Genomic DNA, 27,547 nt, shown 5'->3' on the forward strand with positions numbered 1-27,547 from the left:
ACCATTAGGTCCTACTACTCTTAAGGGCAGACTGCTCCATCACACATAGTAAAAAGGGTAATTTATAGAAAATTAAATAGACTATGGGGAAGTTCTACTTTGGGCTCACTTTAGTGCAAAATACCAGATGATAGCAGGAAGGGAAAGATAAACTAACATCTCATATTTATTTTATGCAGAAAAAGCAGTCTCAAGTTTCCACGATGGAAAGTTCTGTGCATATCTGAAAATCTGCATCTTGTCTCAATATCATTGTCTGAGTTCTGCTTTCTGAGATGGCTATATAAGGTTTTGTTGTTGTTTTGTTTTAAAGTCAAATCTGAAGTTATATAAGGCCAGTTTCAAAATGTGCAGTGCTTGATTGGGGTTGTAAACTCTATCTGCTTTGAATGGTCAGTAACTGCTAGTGGCTTCCAGCAAACTGTGATTATGAACCACAAGATTTTTTAGCCCAGTATGGAGTTAATGCTTTATTCTCTTGGTGGTGAGCAGCAGTACCAGTATATGTTCCTGGGAGCGAGGGAAGAAATAAGCCATGAAGTTCCCATCACTCTGAAAAGCAGAAACATCTGTGGGAGGCCCAAGAGCCTTGCTGGCAGAGTTCAGCTACAAAGCCTGTAGTTTATCAGCTTTCCTCTCACTAAAGAATCAATATGAACTAGAACAGAGGATTTCTGGGGACCATGAGCAGCATTCAACTAGTTAAAAAAAATCATGTAAAATCCAGGATTTTCCAGATAGAAATTTCTATCACAAGTCTATATAGCTGGTTCTCCAAGGAAGCCTAACAAATCAGCTCTCTGCTAAAATGTGAGTAAGAAATAGACAGAGTCATTACTGAGAGAAAGGAGATATAGATTCACTGCCACTGAGTCACTCTGTGTCCTTGAACAAATCACTCCACCTTGCTATGCCTCCTAAATACCTTTTGTAAAATAGGGATAATGAAACTTGCCTATCTTAGTGAAGGGATTTGAGATGTATGTGAAAAGTGCAGTATCAGAACTAGTATAATTAATTATTTCATGTAGAGATGGGCCTACCCCACAACCTTGGAGGTGTTTTCCATCCAAACCTGAGTCCACCCTTACTGCTGGCCCTTCACTTCCTTTTCACTATGAGCAGATCCAAACATTACTATACTTTGGGGGATTAGAAATCCAGATCCAAATGTTTGTGGCTCAGGCTTATCTCTAGTTACATCAGATAACTAAAATACCTGTGATGATCAAGTACTGTAGCCCAAGCCATCTGGGTGCCCAAACATATGTGTACTTGGGACAACCAGTTGGAAAATACCCAAAGTCTTGTCTGATCAGTCTCCAACATCACTATGTTGGAAACCCTCCTTGTCCCCTCTGATACAAGAGGAAAGAAACTACACAAAGCAGGGATAATGGAGGGGCTGGATGATCCTCAAGGAACCATGCTGCCAGGGGGAACAGTAGCCGACAGAGCAATGCCAGTCCTATCCACACAACCTTCTGCTTCCCCAGCACTTGGGCTCTTCTTTCCCATATCCCCAGGGTAGGGAGTTCAAGCCATACCACCTGCATCTGGTGTAAGATAGTTAGGGCACCAAACTGGAAACTAGAAGAGACCTGGATTCTTTACCCATCTCAACGCATAGTATGACAATGGGCAACACACTTCACCTCTCTGCACCATAGTTCTCCCAGCTGTAAAATGGGGATATTTGTACCTACAGTCTTTGTAAACTGCTTGAAGATATATAGATAAATAATATGTGTTTGTAAGTGCAAATTATTATTATTGTGCCTTGCCCATCCTCAAGAAAGATGAACTCTAACTGGAACAGGTGCAGAGAAGGGCTCCTAGGATGATCAGGGGAATGGAGCCTACCTTATAACTGGAAAAGCTTGGCTTGTTTAACCTAGCAAAACAAAGACTGCAAGGGGACATGATTGCTCTCTAGAAATACATCAGGGGGTAAACACCAAAAAGGAAGAAGAGCTATTTAAGCTAAAGGACTATGTTTGCATAAGAACAAATGGACATAAACTGGCCAGGAATAAATTTAGGCTAGAAGTTAGAAGAAGGTCTTATAACCATCAGAGGAGTGAGGTTCTGGAACAGCATCCCAATAGGAGTAGAAGAGGCAAACTAGTTTTAAAATGGATCTTGATAAATTATTACCAGGATTATTTGATAGGGTTGTCTGTGATAGCAGGGGACAGAACTCGATGACCCAGAAGGTCCCTTTCAGTTCTGTGCTCCTGTGCCCTCTTTGTATTTGCCAAACCCCTCCCAACTGAGGGGAAGATTCTCTTGGAAACTAAACCATTTGAATTCACCTCAGTGATTTTTCAGTCTCGTCTGCGTAACCAGTGTTCAAGCTGTCACAGTTCCAGCAGCAGTCCAGACAGAGCCTGAGACATTAGGCAACATCTCAGCCATGGTGCTGAGGAGAAAAGAACCCAAAATACAAACACATTGATTTTAAAATATAGAAAAGATGGAAAGAAATAAGGAAAACAAATATCTCTCTTCTCTCCCCCTTTCACTTTACAACAAAAGCTATGTTTCCCTTTTATTTGGTTTAATCTTCTGAGATCAATGGGCACTTCTGTCTGCACTGGAAATATATTTCATTGCAGAATGTACATGCTCAAGCAGCAATGGTAAAGTTATATTTGTATTCTTTCTGAGCAATGGGTGGGAAAGATTTTCTCTCTATTACACACAGTCCATCATCTCAACTCAGTGTGGGGAATGTGCAAAGTCAGTGGGTTTTAAACATTTATTAGAAACTTTTCTCTTCTTTTTTTTAACATTTTAAAGTGCCTAGGGACAGATGTGCTGGACACATTGAACATGTCTAGTTGTCCACTTCTCATTGCACTACACTGACAATGTTGTTAACTCTCATTACTATATAAATAAGATTGAAAGGAAGTAAGACTTTGCATTTAGGAAGTGTCTTTCGTCCAATAATACTTAGGACATATTCAATCATTTTACAACGTATTCAAGCCTACTAATACTGCTGTAGAGGCAAGCAACTATTATTGTACCCTTCTTCGGGACTGGGAAACTGAGGCACAGAGAGGCTAATGGTATCTGGCATGTTGCAAATAAAACTGGGTACATTAACAAAAACAGTTTCTTACAGGTAGGTGTATGTACCTAATTGCATGGATTTGAAATAGTGTGACATTGGGATGTAATGTTTTTATAGGTACACCTTTAGGTGTAAGGAGTTCATAGAGTAAGGGGAGGCATCCATTCTGGTTTAGTGTTGAGTTTGGTTGGTGGGGAGGAGGTTATCACAGCTGAAGGTGGTATTTGCAGCCTGCCCTGGAGATCTGTAGGTGGATGCCCTTTGCTGCCTTAAGGAGGCTGAGAGGGGGAAATAATGTTTCTGTGTATACTGAGGTGGTAGACTCCTAGTAGAGAGATCAGTTGCAAGGAATTTGATTCATGAGGTCCTGAATCCATTTGAATACACCCTCTTCTGGTGTATCAATGTGAACAGGTTAAGAGTGCATTTCATTCTCCTAATCCGTGCTCTGTGTGTTATACCCAGAGTCACACATTGCTCAAATTAGGAGAGGTTTGTAATTTATAAATGGGGAGAGTTCTTTCCCTGTAACTCCTTTTTTCTAGTTGCCCTGTTTCATTTAAATTATTTTCAGTTTATTTATTGGATCAATCCTATTTATTCAAAGATGCTGCATGCAGGGTTGCCTGAGCTGAACAGCATCCAGGATTTGAAGTATGTGTATGATAACCTTCGTCCACATGACTCAGACCTCCAAGCCACGAGCCACTTTACCAGGTAAAAAACAGAAAAGAATTCAGAAAGTATGCCCTCTTTTAGGCTTAAAGAGACACTGCCAAATTACAAATCATAGGCTCTGTTGATCTATGGAGTTAGTCAATTGAAATCAATAAATTACACAAAGGATTAATTTGTCTCTAAACACAAACACGCAAACAAACCCTCTCTTTATACACGTCACTAATAACTCCTTAGATTATGAAAGGAGTTGTTCATACCTAACTTATTTTCCGTTACTGAAGTTGCTTACATTTTTTGCTCAGCTTGCATATTGTAACTACCCTAGTATATTTCTTGTTGGCTTCGCTCTAATGCACTGTGACAAAGCTGCAGGGTTTGGACTGCAAGCATTTCCAGTGACTGTTTGAATCTTCTCGTTCAAAGAGCTTCTTCTTTGAGTTCCGTGAAGAATGTGCTTTTTGTGTTGGTTTTTGTAAAATGTTTTCAAAAAACTGTGAGAATCAATGTGGCCTTGCTGCTAGAACACTGGGCTGAGACTCAGGGGATCTCGGTTCTGTTCCTGTCTCTGCTGGGTGACCTTAGGTAAGTCACTTCACCTCTCCGTGCCTTGGTTTCTCCATCTGTAAAATGGGGTTAATTATATTTTCTTCTTCTTAAGCACTTTGAAATCTACAGATGAAAAGCACTATATAAGAGTTAGGTATTATTAATAATCGCTTTGCAGCTTGATTGGTATTCGCATAATATGAAACTTTTCACTTCTAGCTTGTTGTTCGGATTCAGCTAGGATTGGTAGGGACTGAAGGTTAATGGCAGTTTAGCAGTCTGTACGAAACAAGTTTGACGTCAGTTCTGTCTTTTGTGGACAAGCGTCCACCACCAGGGCCAGATTAACTCTCCTGTGGGCCCGGGGCTATTAGATTTTGTGGGCCCCTGTATACAAGTCTTTTTCCTAGGAGGAAGTTTAGTGCAGGAGGGGGCTGGGGCAGGAGATTGGGGTGCAGGAGGGGATTCTCACCTGGGAGAGGGGATTAGAGTGCAGGAGGGGGTGTGGAGTCTAGGAGGGAGTTTGGGTGCAGGAGGGGATTCTGACCTGGGGTAGGGGGTTGGGTGCAGGAGGGGGTGCGAGGCACAGGCTCCGGCCGGGAGGCGCTTACCACAGGCGTCTCCTGGCTGGCGTTCAGCAGGGCTCAGGCCGCCTCCCTGCATGCCGTGGCCCCACGCCGCTCCTGGAAGTGGCTGGCTGCTAGCATGTCTCTGCAGCCCCTGGGGGCAGGGGGACAGCGTGTCTCCGTGCGCTGCCCGTGCCCGCAAGTGCCGCCTCTGTAGCTCCCATTGGCCAGTTCCCAGCCAATGGGAGCTGCGGGGACAGTGCTGGAGGTGGGGGCAGTACACGGCGCCGCCTCCCCCCCCCCCCCCTGCCAGGGGCCACAGAGATGTGCCAGCAGCCAGCCACTTCCGGGAGCGGCGTGGGGCCATGGCATGCAAGCAGCCTGCCTGAGCGCCCCTCTTAGTGGCCTGGAGTTTGCTGCCTGTGATTTATTTTTGCAGGGCTCCCCTTGAGACGGAGCCCTGGGCTGTAGCCTCTAAAGCCCCTGCCTTAATCCGACCCTGTCCACCACATAGAAATCCCCACTGCAATTGGTGCCTTTGTCTCAATAGATAGGCCAAGCCCTGAATGCGCTTGTAAGCTGAATGAGCCACAAGTGTTGAGGCCCAGCCTGGGGAAAGCTCACACTGTCACAGCTTGCCCTGTGCTTGCTCTTGGGAAAGACGAGCACAGCGTATTGCCCAGCACCTCTGAATACAACCAAAGGCAATATTAGAATTTTAATAAATGAGAGAAGGCCCTGAACCCAAACAATTGAATCAAATGCATTGCTCCTGTTAAATTCTCTCTGGAATTATCTAGATGTTCACCATGACGTCAGTTTGAACTGTGTTACTCAGACTTGTCTTTATGATGTGTCGAGAACAGAACATGGAAACAATACACTCCCAAAATTTGGAGAAGTTTGAATCGAGATACAAAACCTTTGGGTCAGACCACAGTAGTTTGGAACTTCCAAAATTAAATTTTTCTATTATTTTAGAACACAGCAGAGTCCCCAACTCCTCGTTTTAACCCCTAGATTTTCCTTATTTCCCCATTGCCCTTTGATTACATAGTTTCATTTGTTTTTAATTTCTGCATGACTGTGACGGTGACTGTGACTCACCACCGTGGCGCCTCCCACTGGTCTCTCTGGGAATTAGCTCAGTCCATGGGGAGCGCCCTCTTATGGTGGTTTCCTGTCCGTCTCTCGCCCTCGCTTGGCGCCTGGACCCGCATTGCTCCCTTCTGCTCGCGGCGTCCCCTTCAGGACACTGCCCTCCGGCAGTGCCCCCTAGTCCGTTCTCACCCTCTTCCAGGAGCCTAACAGCAGTCTTTCACCTGCCACAGTGGCCAGCCGCTCCCAAAGTCTAACCCCTTCCCTCAGGGGTATGGTACGATCCAATATGGCCACTTCCCCTGGCCAGTTGCAATATAAGGGGAAAGGGGGGGACCCAGACCCACCCGCTACTCTGGGTCCCGACCCAGGGACTCTCTAGCGGCAGCCTCCTTGCCCTCCTTCTCTCCTCTCGCTTGCTGTCCACTCTCCCTGGGTCACTTCCCCTCTGACCCTTTTCACCCTTTAGGCCCTTCCCTCAGGGCCTGCAGCCTGGCAGGTGGCGGGCTGGAGTTCCCTTCAGCTCCCCCGAGCCTGCCCAGCACTGCACTGTTCCAGGTGCTGGTCTCCTAGCTCAGGAGACAGACCTTCCCTGTTGGAGGCCTGGGAGAGACTGACTGCTCTGCTCCTGGGCAGCCCTTATACAGGGCTCAGCTCAGCCCTGATTTGCCGCCTCCTGCCCAGCCCTGATTGGCTCCCTAACAGGCCCTCCCTAATTGGCTGCCACTTTGCGCAGCCTCTCTGGCCTGTCTTAGCCCACTTTCACAGGGAGGTGGGGCACTTGCCCCACCACAATGACATTTAAGATCAATGTTGATCCCATCTCCTCTAATCCCTACTCACTCCCATCTCCTCACAATTTAAAGTATTGCCAAGCTGCAGCCTTGTATACTGCAAGCACAGAGTAAAAACAAGTCCTGTTAATAGTAATGATAAGTTACATCCATGCATCCAATAGGGAATAGATCCCTTAATGATTTCCTCACGGTATAGTTGTATGCTTTCAGTGACTTGAAACAAAGGTCTGATTGTTAGAATTACTGTCAAACAAGATCTTAAAACCCTGGAGAAATGTACAATTTTGCTACAGTGCATGTTTTTTCTCTTTTAATGTAAATGAGGTTTGTTTGCGCTGTCTGTGCATGTTACTCCAAGAAAATGCTCATTTCATCAGTTTAAATAAGCTTCATGGAACCAGTTAACTATTGTCTGTTTGTCCCTATTTTAAATTTCTAATCATGGTTTAGCACATGTTAATTAACATGTTTTAACTAACACGTTTGTAAATTTCAATGTGGACAGGATGCCAAGACCTGTTGCTAGTCATGCTTAAACATATGACAGCCTCACTCTGCCTGTGGAGTGCTGTGCAGCCCAATATCCCTGTAGTGCTGAGCACTCTGAGCATGGTCCCTCGTCCCCTCAGCCTGCCTCCTACGCTATGGATGATTACACTGCTCCTTCACCAACAGATTTCTTCCACAGCCCTTTACTGCCCTTGTATGAAAGGGCAGAATGGGGATGAGAATCCAACCATGGAAACTTCCGGTTCTATAGTTTGGTAGCACTGTATATTATTATTTCTAGTCATTGTAGATAATAATAATGCTTTAAACAAGACTCTCGAAGTACTTCACTAACTTGATTTTTTTCATGACATCCTGTGCAGCTGGTGATGAACCCTCAGTGAAAACTTAGATGGAGAGAATGGTAGATAAGTATTATTATAACCTTTTTTCACGTAGGTCAAGTGATTTGTCCAGGATCACATAGCAAGCCAGAGGTAGAGATCCGAAGTCCTCACTCTCTCAGGGCAAGTCCATAGTGCAATCATGGGTTGTATACCTAATCTCGGATACCATGCGTCAGCATGGGCTTCAGTGTGGGCGATATAAACCCACCCAGAAAATTGGGTAATTATTTGGGTGGGGCACTGAAATCAGTGCTGCTGCAGCTTCAATGCTCCAGTGCCCGAGCTAGATAAAGTATGTTTACACTGCATTTATGGGGTGTGGTTGCAGCTCATGTACACATACTCAAACTAGCTTTAATCTATCTCCTAGTCTATCTAACTGGAACCCCTTGACTCCAGATGTTACTTTGTCTTTATTTTCTTAGCTACTTCAATAAATGTTCATTATTTTTAAAAAGTCCCTGTCACGGGATTGCTGGCCCCTTTAAGAGAAGTCTGAGCTAAAGCTATCCTAGAAGAGCTAATTTAAAGGGAATGAGCTTATCTAGGCAGTTAGTTGAATAACGAACACCTGAGCCTGATAAAAGGTCACCAGGGCTCAGTTGCAGAGAGATGCTCACAGAGAGAAGCTCTCATAAGGGAGAGGAGCTCCCAGAGACCAAGGAAGAGGCAGTGCAACCCATGAGCCCAAGGGAAGAGACTTCATTTCCATTTAATAAAATAGAACCACATCAGGGGAAATGTCTTACATCCCTTCAGATTATGTAGAATTCTTAAGGGGCCCTGAGAGAAAGGAAAGTGAGGTAGATAGTGCCAGCAATACTAGCTCAGCAAAGATGTGCTACAGTGCAGACACAACTTGTGACAAGTGGTACCAGAAGTGGGATTCTGAGATCATCTCCCATCAAGGAGGGATGACTGAGTGGCACAGTGCAGACACCTTTCTTGGCTGTGAGATTTTGATCCTCCCATGTCAGCATATGGAGGGGCAGCCACAGCTGTTGGAGTTCAGCTCCATTTTGGGTGGCGGGGGGGGGAAATGTCTGAGCAGCCTCAGAGGCCTGTGAAGGAGGTTCCACAATGGTAAAGAGTCAATTGTCATCGACACCGAAAGGGAAGAAGGCACAGGGCTCAACCAACTCTATGTTTTGACTATGAGGAAGTGGGGCAGGCAGGACGGGTTTGCCCCTGTAAAAACAATGATTGTAAAGCAGTTCTGGTTGTACAGTCAACTTGTGGAACTCCTTACCTGAGGAGGTTGTGAAGGCTAGGACTATAACAATGTTTAAAAGGGGACTGGATAAATTCATGGTGGCTAAGTCCATAAATGGCTATTAGCCAGGATGGGTAAGAATGGTGTCCCTAGCCTCTGTTCGTCAGAGGATGGAGATGGATGGCAGGAGAGAGATCACTTGATCATTGCCTGTTAGGTTCACTCCCTCTGGGGCACCTGGCATTGGCCACTGTCGGTAGACAGATACTGGGCTAGATGGACCTTTGGTCTGACCCAGTACGGCCTTTCTTATGTTCTTATGTTCTTATGTACTGAGCACCAGAGGAATGGGGGAGAGCCAAGATGTCAAAGACACCCTGCCAGAAACTGCTGGCTATTGTGAAGTCTGAACAAAAGATGGTGGGGACCCAGTTTTGGTGCAAGAAAGTGTGATGCCCCAGGAACAGTCTGTCTTGGTTGCGGGGAGAATGGTCACATAGAAAGATGTTGCCCTGCTAAAAATTTTGACTTCAGGTAGATGCACTTTAATTATGAGGAAGATAGATCCTACAAGACTAGGTGAATATGGAGTAGTCCAGGAAATCAGCCTGGGCATGTAAAATTAAAGGTAGGAGGATGGCTATGGGTTTCAAGCTTCCCATTGGTTAGGGTAGATACCCTCACGCTTCTCTCAGCCCCAGAGATGAGAGTTTGGGGATCCTGAATTATTTGGTAAAGGAACCAGATCAGACTTAGGAACCAGAATGGGTTCCACTCAAAAGAAGGGTTCAACCAGCTAACCTGGGGGACAACAGGATTATGGCATTGAGCAAGCCAGAAAAAAGGCTCCAGGGATCTGAAGGTCCAAGGAAATGCTGGCAACAAGAGCTATGATGTGACTGTAAAACAATCTAAAAGCTGCAGGCCTTGATGGAAGCTTTCTATCAGGAGTTGGATGGCTGGGCAAAGATTCATGAGGCCCAAATCAAAGAAATTAGGTGGAAATACCCCCAGGCTATGGAGGGTCTGACTACACAGCTAGAATGAACTAGGCAAATAGAAGCAGACCTTGAAAGGGCAAAGCTGGCATGGGAGAGTGAACGTGAAAGGCTGACCAATGAGATTAAGATGCCTCTACCTGGTAAAAGAAATACTTTGTACTCATGGAAGGAAGTGACAGAACCACAAGTCAGTTTGAAAAGTGGCTCAGGACAGCCAAATCAATTGGAGAACAAGTCATTTAAAGCAGAAGATAAATTGGGAGACCTGGGAGCCCACATGCAGATGACACAAGAGGAAGAGCCCACATGCAGATGACACAAGAGTCACTGCAGGAAGAAACCACCAGAAACCAAGTCTCATTACCCCAGTGGAAGAGAGAGAAGATGAAAAGAAGTATTTAAAGGAACAGATGTGTGGAGGAGCTAAATTAAACCTTGAGAAAGAAGTCTCCAACCTAAAAGATAGACATTTCCTCTCCAGACCAAGCAGTTATTCCATTTTTTCCTGTCTGTCACAGGGACAAATGGGAAGTACTGAAATAGAAGCGAGCGAGAGATTGTTTTACTGGTTACCTGAGCTGTTCAGTTTTGTCAAGAACACCAAACATTGCATCTTTTGTTATTTAAGAATAGCTCAAACAGTAAAATGACTAACACTGTCATAAATATTCTTGGGATGGATATTCTGTTTGTTAGGCTATTTTTCTTGCCCTTTCATATTTTGACCCAGCTGACTAATGCTACTGGAGGCTGGGCTCTAACCTACCAAGCCCTTTCAGAACTGTAAAGACTTCTATGTTTTAGGAATTGATATTGCTCTGGGTCTTCATTGAAGACCCATTCTGTAATCTCTGTTAGCATCTACACACCATTTTCCTTTGACCCCCAGCATTGGGTCACTGCACCATTATGAGCTGACCAGCAGCCACACACTTCCCAGATTACAGGTTTTGGGAGGGTCACTCTCCCATATTATGGATAAACATAGTGGTATTTGAGACTAAAACAAGAGTTTCTGTGGGACCACTGCCACATGAATTAGTTGCCTATAGTGCATCCCTGCCCTAAATTCAGTTTGAGCCTTGAAACTCAGTTTGATCTCCTCCCATTTCCCATCCCTTCTCTACCCCAGAAAACATTTTATCCACAGAACAGGGCACGCTTCCTTCTCCTGGAAAGAGATCTCCAAGTTTGGTTTACTGCAAAGGGCTATCTCCCTCAAGTGTCACCATGATGTTGTGTGACATTTTAAAAAGTGTTCTTAAAATGATTTACAGTTATTTTAAATTGATTAAAATCGGTTTCATGCTATGACTGAAGAGTTTGAATTCATTGCAGTACACAAGCAACCCCACGGCTCCTGCCCATGAATGAGAGCTGCACAGTGGATCTGAAGATTACCAGAAAATTAGCAATGCACATCTTCAAAAGCTTGACAGCAGGGGAGATGCTAAAGAGGTGTTAGCTGATGTATCTGTTTATATTATTTATTAATGGAATAATTTATTATGCACCCATCGCTGCACAGGTCATGCATGTAGATTCCAAACACAATACCAACGACTGCAAAACTAGACCACCTTCATAACACAAATCCTCTGCCAGTCAGCAGAATCCCCTTCCCCAGCTGGCAGCATATCCCTTAGCAATCCATCCCCCAGCTAGCTAAAACACCAGTGGAGGTTGATGACATCTGAAAGAGCAGAGACAAAACTACCATCTCAAAGTGTGCTTGCAGATGATTTACAGCAGCAGGCAATAATTACAGTGTCTGCGCCGCAAAGGAACAAAGGCAAACTTCTTACTTTCCCCTGCCAAGCAGCCTCCACTGTAAAATGACAGGCTGAACAGATGTATCCCACACTGCATTCTAGGGAAGGCCAGGAGATGGAGAATCCTTCAACATATTGGTATTCACAGCTCTACAACAGGCCCCAGAGAGCAGGATGATTATTGCCCTAAATGGAATCCTGACTAAGATCCTATATACTCTCTGTGGAAAACAGACCAACTCAGCTTTTCTTTCTAGTGGGCTCTACTGAAATTGAGTTAGTTTCAGTCCCATAGTTACATATTAGTGAGAGGCTAAGCTGGCTCTGCATCTGACAAGCTGATTCTTAACAGGCAGGGTCAGGTAAGGAAGGGCTGTGTGAAGCAGTAAAATTGACAAGATGGGCAGAGTTGCTGAGCTAGGTTGGGAGAACTTGCAAATGAGTTTTCGTGCTCATGTACATCCTTCCCTTTTCTCTTCCACTCACAGGGCCTATCAGGCTTACTGCAGCCCTAGACTTGTAGGGACAACTGCAGCATTGAGAGAAAAGTCAGGATCAGGTCTTTGATATGGCTTAGCAATTCAAACATACTTAATACATTTGAGGGATGTTGGGGATCCAAATTGTGTGTGTGTTTCTCTCCATAATGCCTGATTGCCCTTGAAGGTAAATCTTCAAAATGAGTTGTTCTGTCACAGGGCATGTGACCTCTTTCAGGTCCTCTACAGAGGCCCAACCATTATTCCTCCGTAGAGTCCAGGAGGAACTTCACATGTGCAGTAACTCACAGATGTCCTCCTCAAGGGAGTCGTGATTGTGTGTTTAGGGCTGCCTAGCAGCTACAGCTGCGATTTGCAAAGGTGCCTTTGAACACCTCCGCCTACATGGAGGAATCTACAGAGACTTTCTTATGAGGAATTTCACTTCGTCATATCTGGCGATGCCATGAGAACAGTCTTGCTGATACTACTGTATGGTGGCAGGTCCTGTCCCAGCTGGAAATAAAAAGCTGGGTAAGCTTCCTGGAACATTTCAAAATTTCAATAATGAGTTCAGGTTTAACACTAAAATTAGGCTGAAGTCTGGGACGAGGAATTCTTACTTCATATATTAAGGCCAAGATTTGCATTTTTGGCTAGAGGTTTTCAGTGCCTCTGTTATGAGACCCCGTGAAGAAGGCCTGGTTTGCAGAAAGCACTAGGCACCCACCCTCAGAATATCAGTTCCCTTTAGGGTTTCCCCAATTGGCCACCCAAAAATTGAGCACCCCAAATCATAGTTACTTGGGGAGATTTAGGCCAAACTTTATTTGCCTATCCCCACTTCAGAGAACAGCCACCTAAGTCTCTGCGCACCCCGACTTGTGTAGGAGTTTAACAGTTCCTTAGGAATGCTGTGAACCACATATGAAATCCAAATTTAATTCAGCCATTAGGAGGCATAAAATTGGTATATGTGAATTACACTGAAACTCAACTCACTTTTCTGAAAAGCAGGCCAGAAACTAACCTGACTGCTAAAGGGATACTGCCAAGAAGAAAATTAAATTTTTGCCAGAAAATTGTGTGCCAGCTACAGTTACAAGATTACTAGAACTAAAATCAGCCCTCTGTTTCATTTGCACATTTGTTAGCACTTTATATATAGTCAGTGTCACTCTTTCCCTATATAGATCTGTACGGGCAGTGCCTTGGAGCCCCATTGACTGTGTGTGAGTGAAGGGGTCCCCAGCACAGAACCAATTGCCTGATCAGAGCCCAAGCTTGTTTGCCTGTTGCACAGAAGACACAAACATCAACAGAACAGAAAACACCTTCCAGCACATCGTTTTTAATGTGCTAGATGAGTTGCTGCATTTTTTCTATATATGTATAATTTTTTCGAAAATTTAATTGGTAGCATCCCTTTTAAGTATTTAAGAAAGTAAATATTTTTTTCAGTTTAGGTATAAAGTAAAGGTATGTGATTAGCAATCTACAGGTTAAAATCATTTGAGAAGTTTAATGGGCCATAGAAAGAACAACAAACCATTAAAGAGATGAATTGCCTGAATTATGGTCCTCTGATATCAGATGTTCTGCAATAGTGATATTGTCTGAATACCAAGTTGGTTGTATACTGTAAGCAAAGGCATGTGTCATACAAGTTTAATTAAACTGAATAGTTTTTAGCTGTAAAATTAACATTATTCTCTCCCAATAATACTCTGAATTTTCTGGCTGCTTTTCTATATTATGGTAGAGCTACAGATTCCACAACCCAAAACACATGCCAGTGATTCATCAAGTGATTAAACTACACTTTAAATATAATACTCTTTTCCCTAGGAACTAAAAAAAGAAAAGTTTTACAACCTTGGATATGGCCCAATTAATCAGCACTGTATTGATTTTCCAATAATATCCTAAATTAAGATTTATTTTCTTGTTTTGCATGAGACTCCTAAATTGTTTCATTTATAAAATGGGCTGTGTTTGCCTCTTTCAGGAAAGCTTATTAAGTTACTAATTACCTTACTTTATTGGAAGATTATTTTGCTCATATTAAGTTAAGAAAAAATATGTATCTTCGCTTTCCACCCTTACTCAGTTTAATGTGGCTAATTTCTACATGATAAATTGCACATTTTGAGTGAATTCTGCATGCATGACTGGGATTTTTTGCTTTGCATCTGGGCCTCTTCTTTGGGGTGTGGCTGCATTTGTGAAAGATACCAGAGTCTTCAGCCTGAATGTCAGAGGTCATGCAAACTTAGGTCTCAATTCAGAAAAGTGAGGTCTCAATTCAGAATTGCTATTCTCAATACAGCCCAAGCACATGCTTAACTTTAAGCATATGCTGAAGTCCTAAGTGAATGGGACTTAAACAGGTGGTTAAAGTTAAGCATGTGCTTAAGTGCACTTCTGACTAGCAATAGATTTAAACATGTATTTGAGCCCAATTAGGATCCAACATTGGGAAAACTGTGGGATTCGTATAGTTTTTTGGGGGGCTGCGTAGTTAAGCCTAAATGGTTGGCACTCCATAACATCAACAACCATCCTGGATATCCCAGAAAGCTGACTCCATAGCCTCGGTAAGTAGGGAAAGAGAGAGGAAACTTAACATCACAGTGAAAATAGATTCAATTGGCAACTGGATTAAACAGGGCAACTGGATTTTAGGGGCTTCCTCTCTCCCTTCAAGGACTAGTGATGATATGATTTTGCAAGTGCCATTTTCCAAACAGAAATCACATTTGATCTGAAGAGGTGGTCATGCTTATTTGTATATAGTGCCTTTCATCCTGAAGGATCCCAAAGCTCTGGGAAGCGAGAACTGTGTTCTGGTTTATCTTGCATGGGAATGAAATGGGGAAAGGTGGCATAGGGAAGTCTTTCCTTCTTATATTAGGGGATAGTCGTGTTAGTCTGTATCCACAAAAACAACAAGGAGTCCAGTGGCACCTTAAAGACTAACAGATTTATTTCGGCATAAGCTTTCGTGGGTAAAAAACCTCACTTCTTCAGATGCAAGGAAGAAGTGAGGTTTTTTACCCACGAAAGCTTATGCCCAAATAAATCTGTTAGTCTTTAAGGTGCCACCGGAATCCTTGTTGTTTTTCCTTCTTATGTAGCTACACAAAGGGCAAATAGGATCATGGGTTGAGATTTTTAAAGTCCACTAAGGGATCTAGCAACACAAACTCCTATAGGTGAATCACTGAATCAGCTTTGAGAGTCTCAACTTTGGTGTTGCTTCTCCCTGTGGCAATTGCTGCTTCTCGACATGCAGGGAGGCATTGTGTGTGTCTCTGCTCTCCAAAGCAGGGCTGGGGTGGGTCCAAGTAATCAGGAATAAGAGCCACTGAGATAAGTCAGGTGGGTTACCCAGGTTGTTAGCCTAGTGAATGTATTTTGTACTTTCCTGATAACACACCCAGCCCATGTCCTTTGGAGATTGATGGAATAACTTATCCGAACTGGGCTCAACTGCTGTGTAAATTGTACTGCTGCAAACAAATGATGACGAGAGTGTGTGTGTGTGTGTGTGTGTGTGTGTGTGTGTGTGTGTTTGATTTTTAGTTGCATTCATGGCAGCAGGCACCAGGAAATGGAAGCAAAGAGAAATATATACACGAAGAGAAGCATTTACATTTGATCTTCTTTTTGTTTTGTTTTCTCAGGAAAATAAAGGAAAGTTTAGAGTGCTTCCCTGTCAAACTCAATAACCTGATCCATACGCTCGCACAAATGTTAGCCACAGGCTTTGCCAAGTCTACAGCTTCACAGAGTGTTCCTCGGGAATCCAACATGCTGGATGCAGAGAGGTCAATTGCCCGAGCAACCATTTTAGGGTTCAGCAAAAAGCCTGACTCTGTATGTATTTTGCTCTCCGCTTGCCCTCCTTTCGCTTGATCTTTAACTACTCTTCCTTTAGCTTACATGCTCTCCTGCCTCGGTTATATAAAAAGTGCTTATGCCACAATGAAAGGATCACGGAATGAGCAGTGGTGCCATAAGCAATGAGATTCTGGAGGGAAATAAAACCAGGCAGAGAGCTATTAGTGGGGAGCCATTAAGGAGAACGGTTCCTGCCCTATAGTGAAAAATAAATCAAGAGCTAATTATAACACCCATAAGGAAAGCACAGTACAAAATTAGGAAGCCTGATAGAAACTGCTGTATGCTGCTTGAATGGAGCATTATTAGTTTTCTCACTCAGTGATGATATTTCAGTGTTTGAACTGCATCCCATCCAGACAAGTTCCTTTTTATACAGCTACGCCTATAAATTACAAATTGCATTATCAGGCACTTTGGAGCTACATTACAGAAAGGTTTTTCTTTGTTGAAATTTTCGTGTAGTTCTGCATGTGCCTTTTTGGCATCAGCCTCTCTAATCATTTCTGTTTTTTCCCCATGCAGCTATATTTAGTCCAGGTGGTGCAAACCTGCCAGGTGGTCACCTTTGTGGAAAAATCATTCGAACAATTTTCAAAACTTCACAGCCATCTACAGAAGCAATTTCCATCACATACCCTCCTGGAGTAAGACAGCACATTAGTCCTCATTATTCTCCTGTTAAATGGTTCTCGCTAAGTACAAGCAAAAATGTGAAGAATATGTGGTTGTTATATTTGCTAGCAACACAAATTCTGCCTAGAAGGCACTCGAAGCTTTCACGTCTGTCATAGGATCTAGGGAAAATTGATCATAGTCTGTTGTGGCAGCCTAACTTTGCTATATTCTAGTTATCCACAGCCACATGTGATGTATACTTTTTTCACCCATTACACCTCTACCTCGATATAACGCTGTCCTCGGGAGCCAAAAAATCTTACCGCGTTATAGGTGAAACTGCGTTATATTGAACTTGCTTTGATCCACCGGAGTGTGCAGCCCCGCCCCCCGGGAGCACTGCTTTACTGCGTTATATCCAAATTCGTGTTATATCGGGTCGCGTTATATCAGGGTAGAGGTGTATTTTCAAGGCAGATTTATTTCTGGAAGTGGGATGATTTAGCAACAAATGGCTGAGTTTTTCTTTTTGGAGAATGCGTGTGCATGGGGGAGTAGAGGAGGGGTTAGGGCCTGATCTTTTTTTTTTTTTTTTTCTTAAGTGAAGGATAGTACTGTCATTGACTTCACTGGGGGCATGATTGGGCCTTAAATCAGCTTTCTTTACATCAGCTACTGTGCAAAACTGTTAGCAAAAATACTCTATTATAGTAACACAGGTGTTTACATGCTGGGTCAGATCAAGATCAGTCTAATCCAGTATCCTGTTCCTGACAGTGGCCAGTTGTGTAACAACCCTGAAGCAGATAGCTGAGGGATTATCTCCCTCCTCACCCCCCACATTAGGTCTCCTCCTAGCCTCTAACAGAGAATGCCTTGAGCCCTGAAGCATGAAGTTCAACATCTCTTCCAAAAATTGTATTATGATAATTCTGGGTATTCTTAATATCTATATACATGTCCAATCTTGTTTGGAATCTCACTAAATTCTTGCCCTCAATGACTTCCTGTTGCCAATGAATTCCACAGATTAATTATGTGCTGTGTGGAAAAGTGTGTCCTTTACCATGGCCATGGATTCTGGACATGTCAGTAACATCACATATATCGTTACTCACCAATATTGACACCACTGAAAGCAAAGCAGTCATTCCTTTATCAGTCATGCTAACCCATCCAATGGAATTCCCTTCTCTCTTCAATGTCAGCTGAAGGAAAAGCAAATACTTGACCACACAAATGCGTAGTTTATTTGATCCTAAATACTGGCAAACTCAGACTCAGATGGGCTTGAAAAATACAAAAGTCTCTGGTGTTTGAACTGAAGTAAATGGGCCAAAGTCGTCATGGTTTTGACTGGGGATGGGCAACAACCACAAATTTTATATCCAAATTCTGTCTTCCCCCAAAATGTGAAACAGGTTAATTCTAGAGAAAGGTGAAGGAAAGATTCAGATCCCTTAGTTTCTCATTGCTCAGATCTGGAGTTTTGATTGGCAGATTATAATTTGAAGGCTAGTTGCAATATTCTAATTGGGATCTGAATATCTCCAAAGTTCGAAGGTGTTTGAATCAGGGTTTCCATTTGACCCCATTCATAGTTCTAACTACTGAATTATAAAATAAAATTGCAAAAAGCAGCTATTTCTATCAGTGTTCTTCATGAGCACAGACATTTGAAAGGGGGAAAAGGAGTTTTTAAAATTATATAAATCTATCCAAATCTGTAATGTGACTTTTTAAAATATTAGTAGCTATTATTCATGTAAAACATCTTTAAAATATAATTTAAAAAGTACTTGCAAGGCTTTTAAATTACCAGGATGTGTTTTTCAGAAACCTCAAAAAGTCAATACCTCATTCTAAACCTGTTTAAGAGCTTCATAACTTTGCTATCAAAATTCAGTCCCAGCAATAACTTGTCACCACATGGTCTTGTCCCAAGAGTGAATTCTCTTGACAATTTTTCTTTAAAATGTTCTTTTAAGTTAAGCAGCATTTTTAAAAACTGATGTTTTCCAGTTTGAGGATCTTTGTGTATTCCAGCTTTGATTTTAATAAATAAAAAGACAAATTATTTCCTTACTATGGTCTTATCATTGGAACTGCTATACCAGATCAGAACATTAGTCTGTCTATGTGGTGCACACCTCCAGCATTGGCCAGTGCCATATGTTTCAGAGGAAGGAAAAAGGCCTGTTCCATAATGTACCTACAATATCAGTTTGAAGCTGTATGATTAAAAACCAAAATGACTGATTTTTAACTTGGAAAAGAATTTTCCCATTAATATTGTTATGAACACTAAAAATGGTATAGGTCCAGATTTCCAAGATGATGATTAACAGATTGTATGGAAGAAAAAATACAGCCTAGGCCTGATTTTCAGATGCGCTGAGTACTTGCTACACCAGTGAATAATGAATGATGATTAATGGGAGGTGAGTTCTCAGCATCTCTGAAAATCATTCCTTTAGTGTTTAAACATGTTCTGCAACCCCTATTTGTAAGTCAGACCACAGCACTTCCAAAGAAGCACTTATATTCTGTCACTTTATCTACAGAGGATTTTAATTTTTTTTTAACAAGGATGACAAAAAAGGCAGTTTGCACACAAAACCACATATTTTATAAAACAAAGATGTCACTTAGCCACAAAGTTTGGAAGCAGATCTGAATTTCCACGAAGTTCCAGGGTGTTCAGGTCTGCAGTTTTTGTTTATTTGCCTATTATAATATATGGAGATATACCTATCTCATAGAGCTGGAAGAGACCCTGAAAGGTCATCGAGTCCAGCCCCCTGCCTTCACTAGCAGGACCAAGTACTGATTTTGCCCCAGATCTCTAAGTGGCCCCCTCAAGAATTGAACTCACAATCCTGGGTTTAGTAGGCCAATGCTCAAACCACTGAGCTATCCCTCCCTATTAGAAAGCTGGAGGTCAGCTCCAAAGTTCAGATCCAAATTTTTGTCAGCCTCAAGTGGATTCAGAGCTGGGATTTTAGTTTCAGCTCTACACACAATTCAACAAAAGCAAGGTATTTTAAAGAAAGACTGAACACCAAGGAGGTCACAAGGCTACCCCTATGCTTTACTTGAGGTTTGAAAACCATGACCATTAATTCTTGCCTTGCCTCCTCCCTCGGTCATTCAGTTAAAGTCAATGAGAGTTACAGCTGCATTCCTGAGGCCTCAATGTGGCCTCTGGGTTTTGGGGGATAGGGTATTGGACTGGATGTCAGGAAACATGGCTTCTGTTCTTATCTATACTGTTGATATGCTGTGTGACCTTGGGCAAGTCACTTTACCTCCCACTCTTTGTCCATCTTGTCTATTACAATGCCTCGCACAGTAGAGTCTTGATCTTGGTTGGGACCTCTACATGCTACTATAATACAAATAATTATAAGCAAAATGGTGGAAGTACATTATTTTGCCACTGTCTCTTTAGTTCTTCACCTACTAACAGCAGACAGATGGCTTACTTGATTTTTGTGCAGAAGTGTTTTATGAGGCAGAAATTGCTTCAGGATGTTTCAGATCATTAAGAACTATCCTGAAATCAAATCAATGATTTTTTTCATTTTTCCCCTTTCTCAAATGTATATGTTCAAGGGAGAACTTTACTTAAGCAAATAAAAATGTAGGCTGTGATAATTGGATATATGGACTGTAAACTAGATGCTTGCAGGAAGTGAGAAAAAGCTCCTTACCAGGCACATTTTAAACTAGGCTGGACAAAGCACTTAAGAAGATTGTGAGATCTATCCATCAGTAAGCTTCCATCTGTAAAGTCTCTCAGTCTTTGAAAAAGTGTTTTACTGCTGGTTGCAATATCTACAATAGGCTTTCAATATCAACTTAATCAATGTATCCTTCATATAATGATCCTCTGTAGCAAACAAACCTTTTGAAAAATCTAGCAATCGTTACATAGAGATGTAATTAGGTTTAATTTACTTAAGTCATTCAGTTTTTCACTGGATGAGAATGTCATTTGCCTGCATAGACTTTTACAACCAGCTGGTCTGCAGAGCTAGCCAGTGTTTCTCTGGACAGCTGCAAACTACAACTCAATGTGTTGTCATCTGGCTGGCCTTTTAAAAGCTGGTGGCAGCTTTTCGTTGAGCTCTGGAATTGGGTACAGCCTGTTCAAAGTAAGGATCTGACCAGCAGGCTCTCAAAAGTCTGTCCAAGTGTCATTTCACTGTGTTGGACTGCTGGCTGGCTCGCTACTCATCTGAAGCTTTCAGATGTCTCCTGAGAGGATAAACAGGGTTATGCTGGAAAAAGGAGAATGTAAACGAGTCATTGTTAAATGCCTGGAGTGGTGATGAGAAATTTAATACAATCAAATTGAAACGTCCACTGTTGTAAATCATGTAGACGAGAGGATACAAAGCATAATATTAGTTTAACAATCTCATTTTAATATTAGTAATCCATATCTCAAAACCTTCACATGCAATTTAGACCAGATAGCTCTTCTGAGACGCACAAGACACTCCCTCATCTTGAGAGAGAAATAGTCCTTCCAGTTCAAGGTTAATGTAATCCAATAAGGTGCACTGTTAGAAAGCTAACCTTCTGGCTGATCGAGCCATGCTTTGCCTGTAAAGAAGGGAGAGGAATGTAATGATTTAAATGTAGCTTTTATAACACACTTAAGTAGGGTGACCAGCTGTCCCAATTTTATAGGGACAGTCCTGATATTTGGGACTTTTTTTTTTTAATATGGGCTCCTATTACCCCCCATCCCCTGTCCTGATTTTTCACACTTGCTATCTGCTCACCCTACACTTAAGTGAAAAAAATATTTAAAATATTAGGTATCTTCAATAGCTATAAAATTTGAAGTTCGTACAGGATCACGACGTAGAAAATTACTAGATTGTTTTTTAATTATTAAACCAAAGTAAAATTAATATTAATAAAATCCAATCAAAGAGCATTATTATCTATTGTGTTTTCATATACTACTTGTTTTATGGTAGCACCTACAGGCCACAGTGGGGATCAGGGACCCATTGTGATAGGCCCTGTACAAATACCTAATATGAGACAAAACCTTTTCTGAAGAGCTTACAATCTAAATAGACAGAAGAGATGGGGGTTGGAGACAAGGGAGGAAGCAAAGCTACTGATGAGAGGCTGCAAGATTTCATTAATACTTCTTTGTCATTCATTATTATTAGAAATAGTAGTATTTTATTACAGTAGGCCTAGAGCCATCAGCTGACATCAGTGCTAGGCACTGTACAGTCACAAAGACAGTTCTTTCCCTGAAGCACTTAGAGCCAGACTTTTAAAGGTATATAAGCATCTAAAGATGCAGATAGGTGCCTATTAGGTGCCCTAAATACCTTTAAAAATCTGGCCGTTTCAATGAAATCGACAGACAAAGGATGGGATGGGAAAGAGAGACACAAAGCTGAAGCGTCTTGCTGAAGGTCACACAAGAAGTCATTATCAGAACCTCGGTCTCCGGAGTCCAACTCTAGTGCCCCACCCTCTGGACCACAGTCCCTCTCCTTAAATAAAAATAATAATTAAAACAAAATCTTAAAGATGTCCTGCTGTTCTTATGTAACATAAAGTAAACAATATAATATTTTTTCAGGAGAAACAATTTGCAGGAGAAATAAAATGTCTACATGTTCTCTGTTTCAGGTTTCCGCACTGGTGGCATTTACCTTTTACAGATCTTGAACACAAAAGAATGAAAGACTTAAATCTCTATGTGAAGCAGTTATTGAGTGGATCCAGCAACCTGTCTAATGTACGTGATCATTTTCCATATAATAGCTTATATTGTTTTTAGCAGCTTTCTGCCAAACAAATCCCAAAGCTGTCTACAGCCTATATAAAATGACAACTCCAGACAGTGCTACACCCATTTCTGAGGCGGAACAATGATATAATTTAACAGGACTAACCACCCACAGACAACAAAGCGATTGAAAAATAATTTATTAGAGCTGGCTGGGAATTTTTTGACAGAATATGTTTTCCATCAGAAATGGTGATTCAGGGAAACCAAATCTTTTTGGATTAGTTGCAACAATTTCCTGATTTCAGAATTATTTTGGGGGGGGGGGAAAGTTTTGAAATTGTGAAAACATCCCATTTCAACATTTTCTAAACAAAAGGTTCTGGTTTTGGGTTCAAAATGACTTTACATTTAGAAATGTAAGTTAATAGTAAAAAACAAAAAAAAATTTTAAAGGTCAAAATCAAAACAGAATGTTTCAAAACTATCAAAATGAAACACTGAAATTACCTAACAGAAATATTTTTCTGATTTTAGGGTCATAAAAATTTTGAGATTTTGACTTTTCATCTGATTTGGAATGGACAATTTTTTTAAATCTTGAAAATTTTTGCTGGACAGGAAAACTCACCCAGCACAATAATTTATGCAGCTGTGCCCACACAGTAGAAATGTAAGAGGAAAGGGAAATTAGCCAGGTGAAATAACAATCAGAGCTTGTTTTCTTTTTAATAATAATGCATAATCCTGGATTGGAGATCAGCAGTAGATAGGAACTGTCAGTAGGTTTCCAAAGATAGCCAACATCCACATGATAAAGCAACACTCAGGCTTGGAGAGGAGACTTCAGACTCCAGGTCAGTTCAGTCCTTGGCCTCTCTACTGAGATTGCCAGTAAAAATTCAGAGTTTTTGGGTTAGATTTTATGTGATGTATAGACCCTGCCCTACAATGCAATGGGACTAAGACCACCAGTTTTTCACATGAGCTCTTTTTGGTCATTAGTGATCTTAGGATGTTTCAGGCTAGTGACTTAGAAGTGAAAGTCTCTGTGTCTTAATTGTGCTCTAGGCCTACCTCAGGTAGACTGGCTTTCAATTTGGGCCAGGCACTACAGTGCAAAAACTATAACATGGTCTACACTAGGGAAATTAAACTGGTAGAAGCCATTTGAATATTTGCAGAGACGATCTGTATTTGCCAATAGCGGGTGTGAGGGGGGAAAGGGCAGAGTGAGGGCAGTGGCTTCAGCAGATGTTAGTGAGCATGCGTAGTACAAGCCAAGCAGCTGCATGCCCTCCCACACACACACATCGCCTCTGAATATTTGTAAAATCCTTTGTGTCCGCACACAAAACCCCCCTAGAAATGGTCTAATAGCCAGTTAGAACACATTGCCGCTCATCTTGTTTAATAATTCATCTAATCCTCCTGTTACCATCCCACAGAGCACTAGTGGCCTTGAGTCAGCTCCCAGAATGCACTGCTGCTGGGAGCTGAGTGGGAATTGCAGGGTAGGTACCCAGAGGACACTGTAAATTAAACTGTTTAGAACAGTGCTCTGGTGGATAGAGGGCAAAACTTAAACCGCACAAACATGGTTAGTGTGGATGCACAATTTACCAGTTACCAGTGGTTCAGCTGATACACAGAGTTCAGTTCGAGTGCAGACAAGAACTGTGAGCCAAGGAGATGAGAGTTTAGGGACAACTATTAAAATGACAGAAACTAATCTTTAACAGTAGAATATGTGCTGTAGTTAATGGAGTACAAGACTCAGTGGGCCATATTAATGGAAGGAATAATAGGTGGATAGTTTTCATCTGTAAAATGTTACTGTATATTATCTTTCTACCCATTATGTATCTAACCAGTAATTCTAGTGATCATCTTTATATAGTCACTGGTGTTCCAAAACCACTGAATTGTGATGTTTTACTTTAATGTAGCTCTCTTGCCAGGGGATGTTAGATATTCTGAACATACTAACATATTTAGATCAAGGAGACTGGTTCAGTGGGTAATTTTCTTTATATTAATGGCTGAGAGATCCATGTTTTTTAAATAGTATCAACTTTCCCTTTCCTCATAGTGGATGTTTGGTTAAAGTTCGAAGCAGAAAGTATTTATTACAATCATTTTTTATCAAGAAAATCTCCTATTTACTTGCTTCTGTCTGTCTTCTCATCTCAGACAACTTTCCAGTCAAATCTGTCCTTTTTTTCATGCGACTAGAAAGCCTAGTCTAAGCCAAATCTAATGATAGTTCTCTGTTCAAGAGTTACTTGTATTTTTACTATGCATTAGTAAAAATGTGTAGTAATAAATAATTAAGGAGTTTGTGAAGAATAAATGTTTGGTGTGCCTTGAAAGTGCAGATGCCTATAGAATGAAACTCTTTGTCTTTTACATCTATTGACTGGACAATTTTTGTCCTACTGAATTGTGTTTTAGCCAGGTTGAGACCTAGGGCGTGGGCTCAGGCTGTGGAGACCCAAAAAGTGGAAGAGATTTTAATTATAAATACCTCTGTCTGCCATTTCTAAACTGATTAACTTGATTGCCTAGACATAAATTGTCACCTTGTGCAACTGTGAAAACTCTTGTTCTGCTTTTGCAGGAGGTACTGCAAACTCAGACTTATCATTATGTAACTAAAAAATCTAGAATTAAAGAGAATTGGACTACACTCAGCTTTCTCACTGACTCATGTGAGTGCATACTTTTCAGACCAAACGAAGTGCCTATTACTGAAACAGTGTTATGTTTAAGACTGGCCTTTTCTGTTAACTGATTTAACATGGCAGGGGGAGGGAATATACAGTATATTCACATACTGTGACAGGGTCTATAAACCCCACACTAGACTTGAAGGGGTTAAGGAGCAGTTCTTGGCCCAGCTGACAGCACTCCCCTACACCTGCAGAGCCTGATCCGACTGGAAGAGGAGTTTAAAAGGGAGCCAGACAGTTCAGATGGGAGGGCGAACATGCCTACCCTGAGAGCTCCTGAACAAGGGTGCCACAGAAGGCCTCACTGCAAGGAAGGGGTTAGCATCTGAGCGCAGCTGGGCTGAAGATTCAAATTTTTGTTTGTTTTGTGTTGTTTTGCTGTCTTATGTTAGAGTTTGAGCGTTTGGGGAGAGGTGAATGGTAGGAAATGACCCAGGGAGGCCGCCTCAAGGCGCTCTAGGGCACTTGATATTATTGTCTCTCATAGGACCCTGGGCTGGAGCCGGGTGGAGTGAGGGGGCCTGGGCTCCCCTACCAAGAACGCTTGTTGAAGAAGGGCATAAACCTCCCTTCCACCCCTCCTCTCCAAATTAAGGAGAGGACAGAGGTGCTGAGAGCCTTGGGGAGAGGGCAAGCCACCTTCAGAAGTCCCCAGGTGGGCTGAAGACCCTTGGGACTCTATATAATTTCCCTACACGTCCTTCCTCTGCATTGCACTTTTGCACCAATATCCTGGTTGGTTGGTTAGTTGCATATACTGGGGCAATAATCATGGATAAACATGAGAACATGTTCAGAAATATTTGGACTCGTGCAGTTTTGCCTTATTAAATGACAGCAGCCAAGTGGTGTCTTATTGTGGGAGAGCAATCCAGAAACTAGTTGAAACATCAAGACACAATAAACTGAAGATTTGACCCATGGGAACAACAAAATTACACATTATCTCAGTGTAAATCAAATCTATGACATTCACAGACAGCCCTTTTTTTTTATGCCCGCTGCTAACTCTAGCTGAATGATGGGCTAAATGGAGGTTGCAGGTCCATAACAACCCAAAAGTCATAATATATCAAATAAATTAGGGCTGTCACAGTGGCTCATCATTTTAATGCCATGCTGTAGGAGACTGTCCACTCCCTAAGGAGTCAAAACCAAATTAAGGGACCATTAATTGAGTCAGCTCTTGGGTCCTGTGTCAAGCAGCAACATGTCAGTTGTTGACTAAGGTGATTTTTTTCTGCGTAGTTTGAAGGGAGAAGTTGCAGCTGTCCCTGGCCTACAAAAAGCCTAACTTCAATTATGAAACTGAATATAAAGTAATGTTAATTTATCAGTCCTCAATATTTTGTATAAATAGGAAACTAGCAATCTATGTACCTGAGTGTGTGTGAGGGTTTGCTGTTTAGAATTCATAAACTTACTCAGCTGGGCATGGATTATTTTCTCATCTCTTCTTGTTTAAAAAATATGTGGTGTTTATTTTGGTTTCCATATATTGGATTTACAGTGTGCTCATGCAGCTCACAGATTTTAGATTTCAGTTCCGATCCTGCCAAAATGTATGTGTTTAATTAAACATACCTGATTTGTCCCATTGAGTTCATGCATAAAGGTTATTGGTTTGTTTTGGGGGGCAGATGGGTTGGGTTTTCAAAAATTTCATAGAAAGCTCAATTAGCAAACTACACTACCTTAGCTGTGGGGAAGGTGAAGTTTGTTTGTTTGTTTGTTTTCCTGTGTGCAATTGTTTTTACTTATCCACAAGATACTTCTAAAAACATTGGGCCAAATTCAGTATTAGTGTAAACACCTAAAAGTCCATTGATTTCATTTAAATTGTACTGCTAATATCAGATGTGATTCTAGCACATTGAAACATACAGGGCCTGATTTTCACTTATACTGAAGTCTTTTTACACCACTCTGGTAATGTAAAGATGCTTTACAGTGGGTGTCAATTGAAATGGCTGTAAATTACATCAGTACCCACTTTAAAACCTTAGTATAAATGAGAAACAGGCCGATAATTTTGCACCTTTTGCTAGTCTAACTAATGCTTTGCAATATCAAAGTAATTAAGATTGAAAAGGGACATACCTGTATTTTTAATTATTTTCACATCTTCCTTTTACTTGAGCAAAGAAATCCCTCATAACTATAGCGGAAGGTTGTATAACCTCCAGGGCCAAATTCTCCCCTCATGTACCTAGTGGCGTAAATCCAAAATAACCCAGTGATGTCACTGGAGCTACTCTGGATTTACCAATGCAAGTGAAATCAGAAAATGGCTCCAGCGTTCATTTCATGGGGTCTCTCTAATGTGATGGAAATAATGAGGGTCTGAAGTGTGTGGCTCCCTTGAATTTTCACTTTTCATGTACACACTGCAA

At 41.7% G+C, this 27,547-nt stretch overlaps 1 protein-coding gene across 1 annotated transcript in view; it reads left to right on the plus strand.

Moving 5' to 3' along the window:
- Nucleotides 1-27,547, plus strand: part of PIK3C2G (phosphatidylinositol-4-phosphate 3-kinase catalytic subunit type 2 gamma) — a 321,727-nt gene that overhangs the window by 225,324 nt on the left and 68,856 nt on the right. Inside the window, exons 25-28 of the mRNA XM_065420952.1 lie at nt 3,690-3,799; nt 15,818-16,010; nt 16,560-16,681; nt 22,323-22,431. Of these exons, the coding sequence (XP_065277024.1) occupies nt 3,690-3,799; nt 15,818-16,010; nt 16,560-16,681; nt 22,323-22,431 (534 nt within the window). The remainder of the gene's footprint in view (nt 1-3,689; nt 3,800-15,817; nt 16,011-16,559; nt 16,682-22,322; nt 22,432-27,547) is intronic.

Source organism: Emys orbicularis, chromosome 1 (assembly GCF_028017835.1).
Source record: "Emys orbicularis isolate rEmyOrb1 chromosome 1, rEmyOrb1.hap1, whole genome shotgun sequence".
Classification (NCBI taxonomy): Eukaryota; Metazoa; Chordata; order Testudines; family Emydidae; genus Emys; species Emys orbicularis.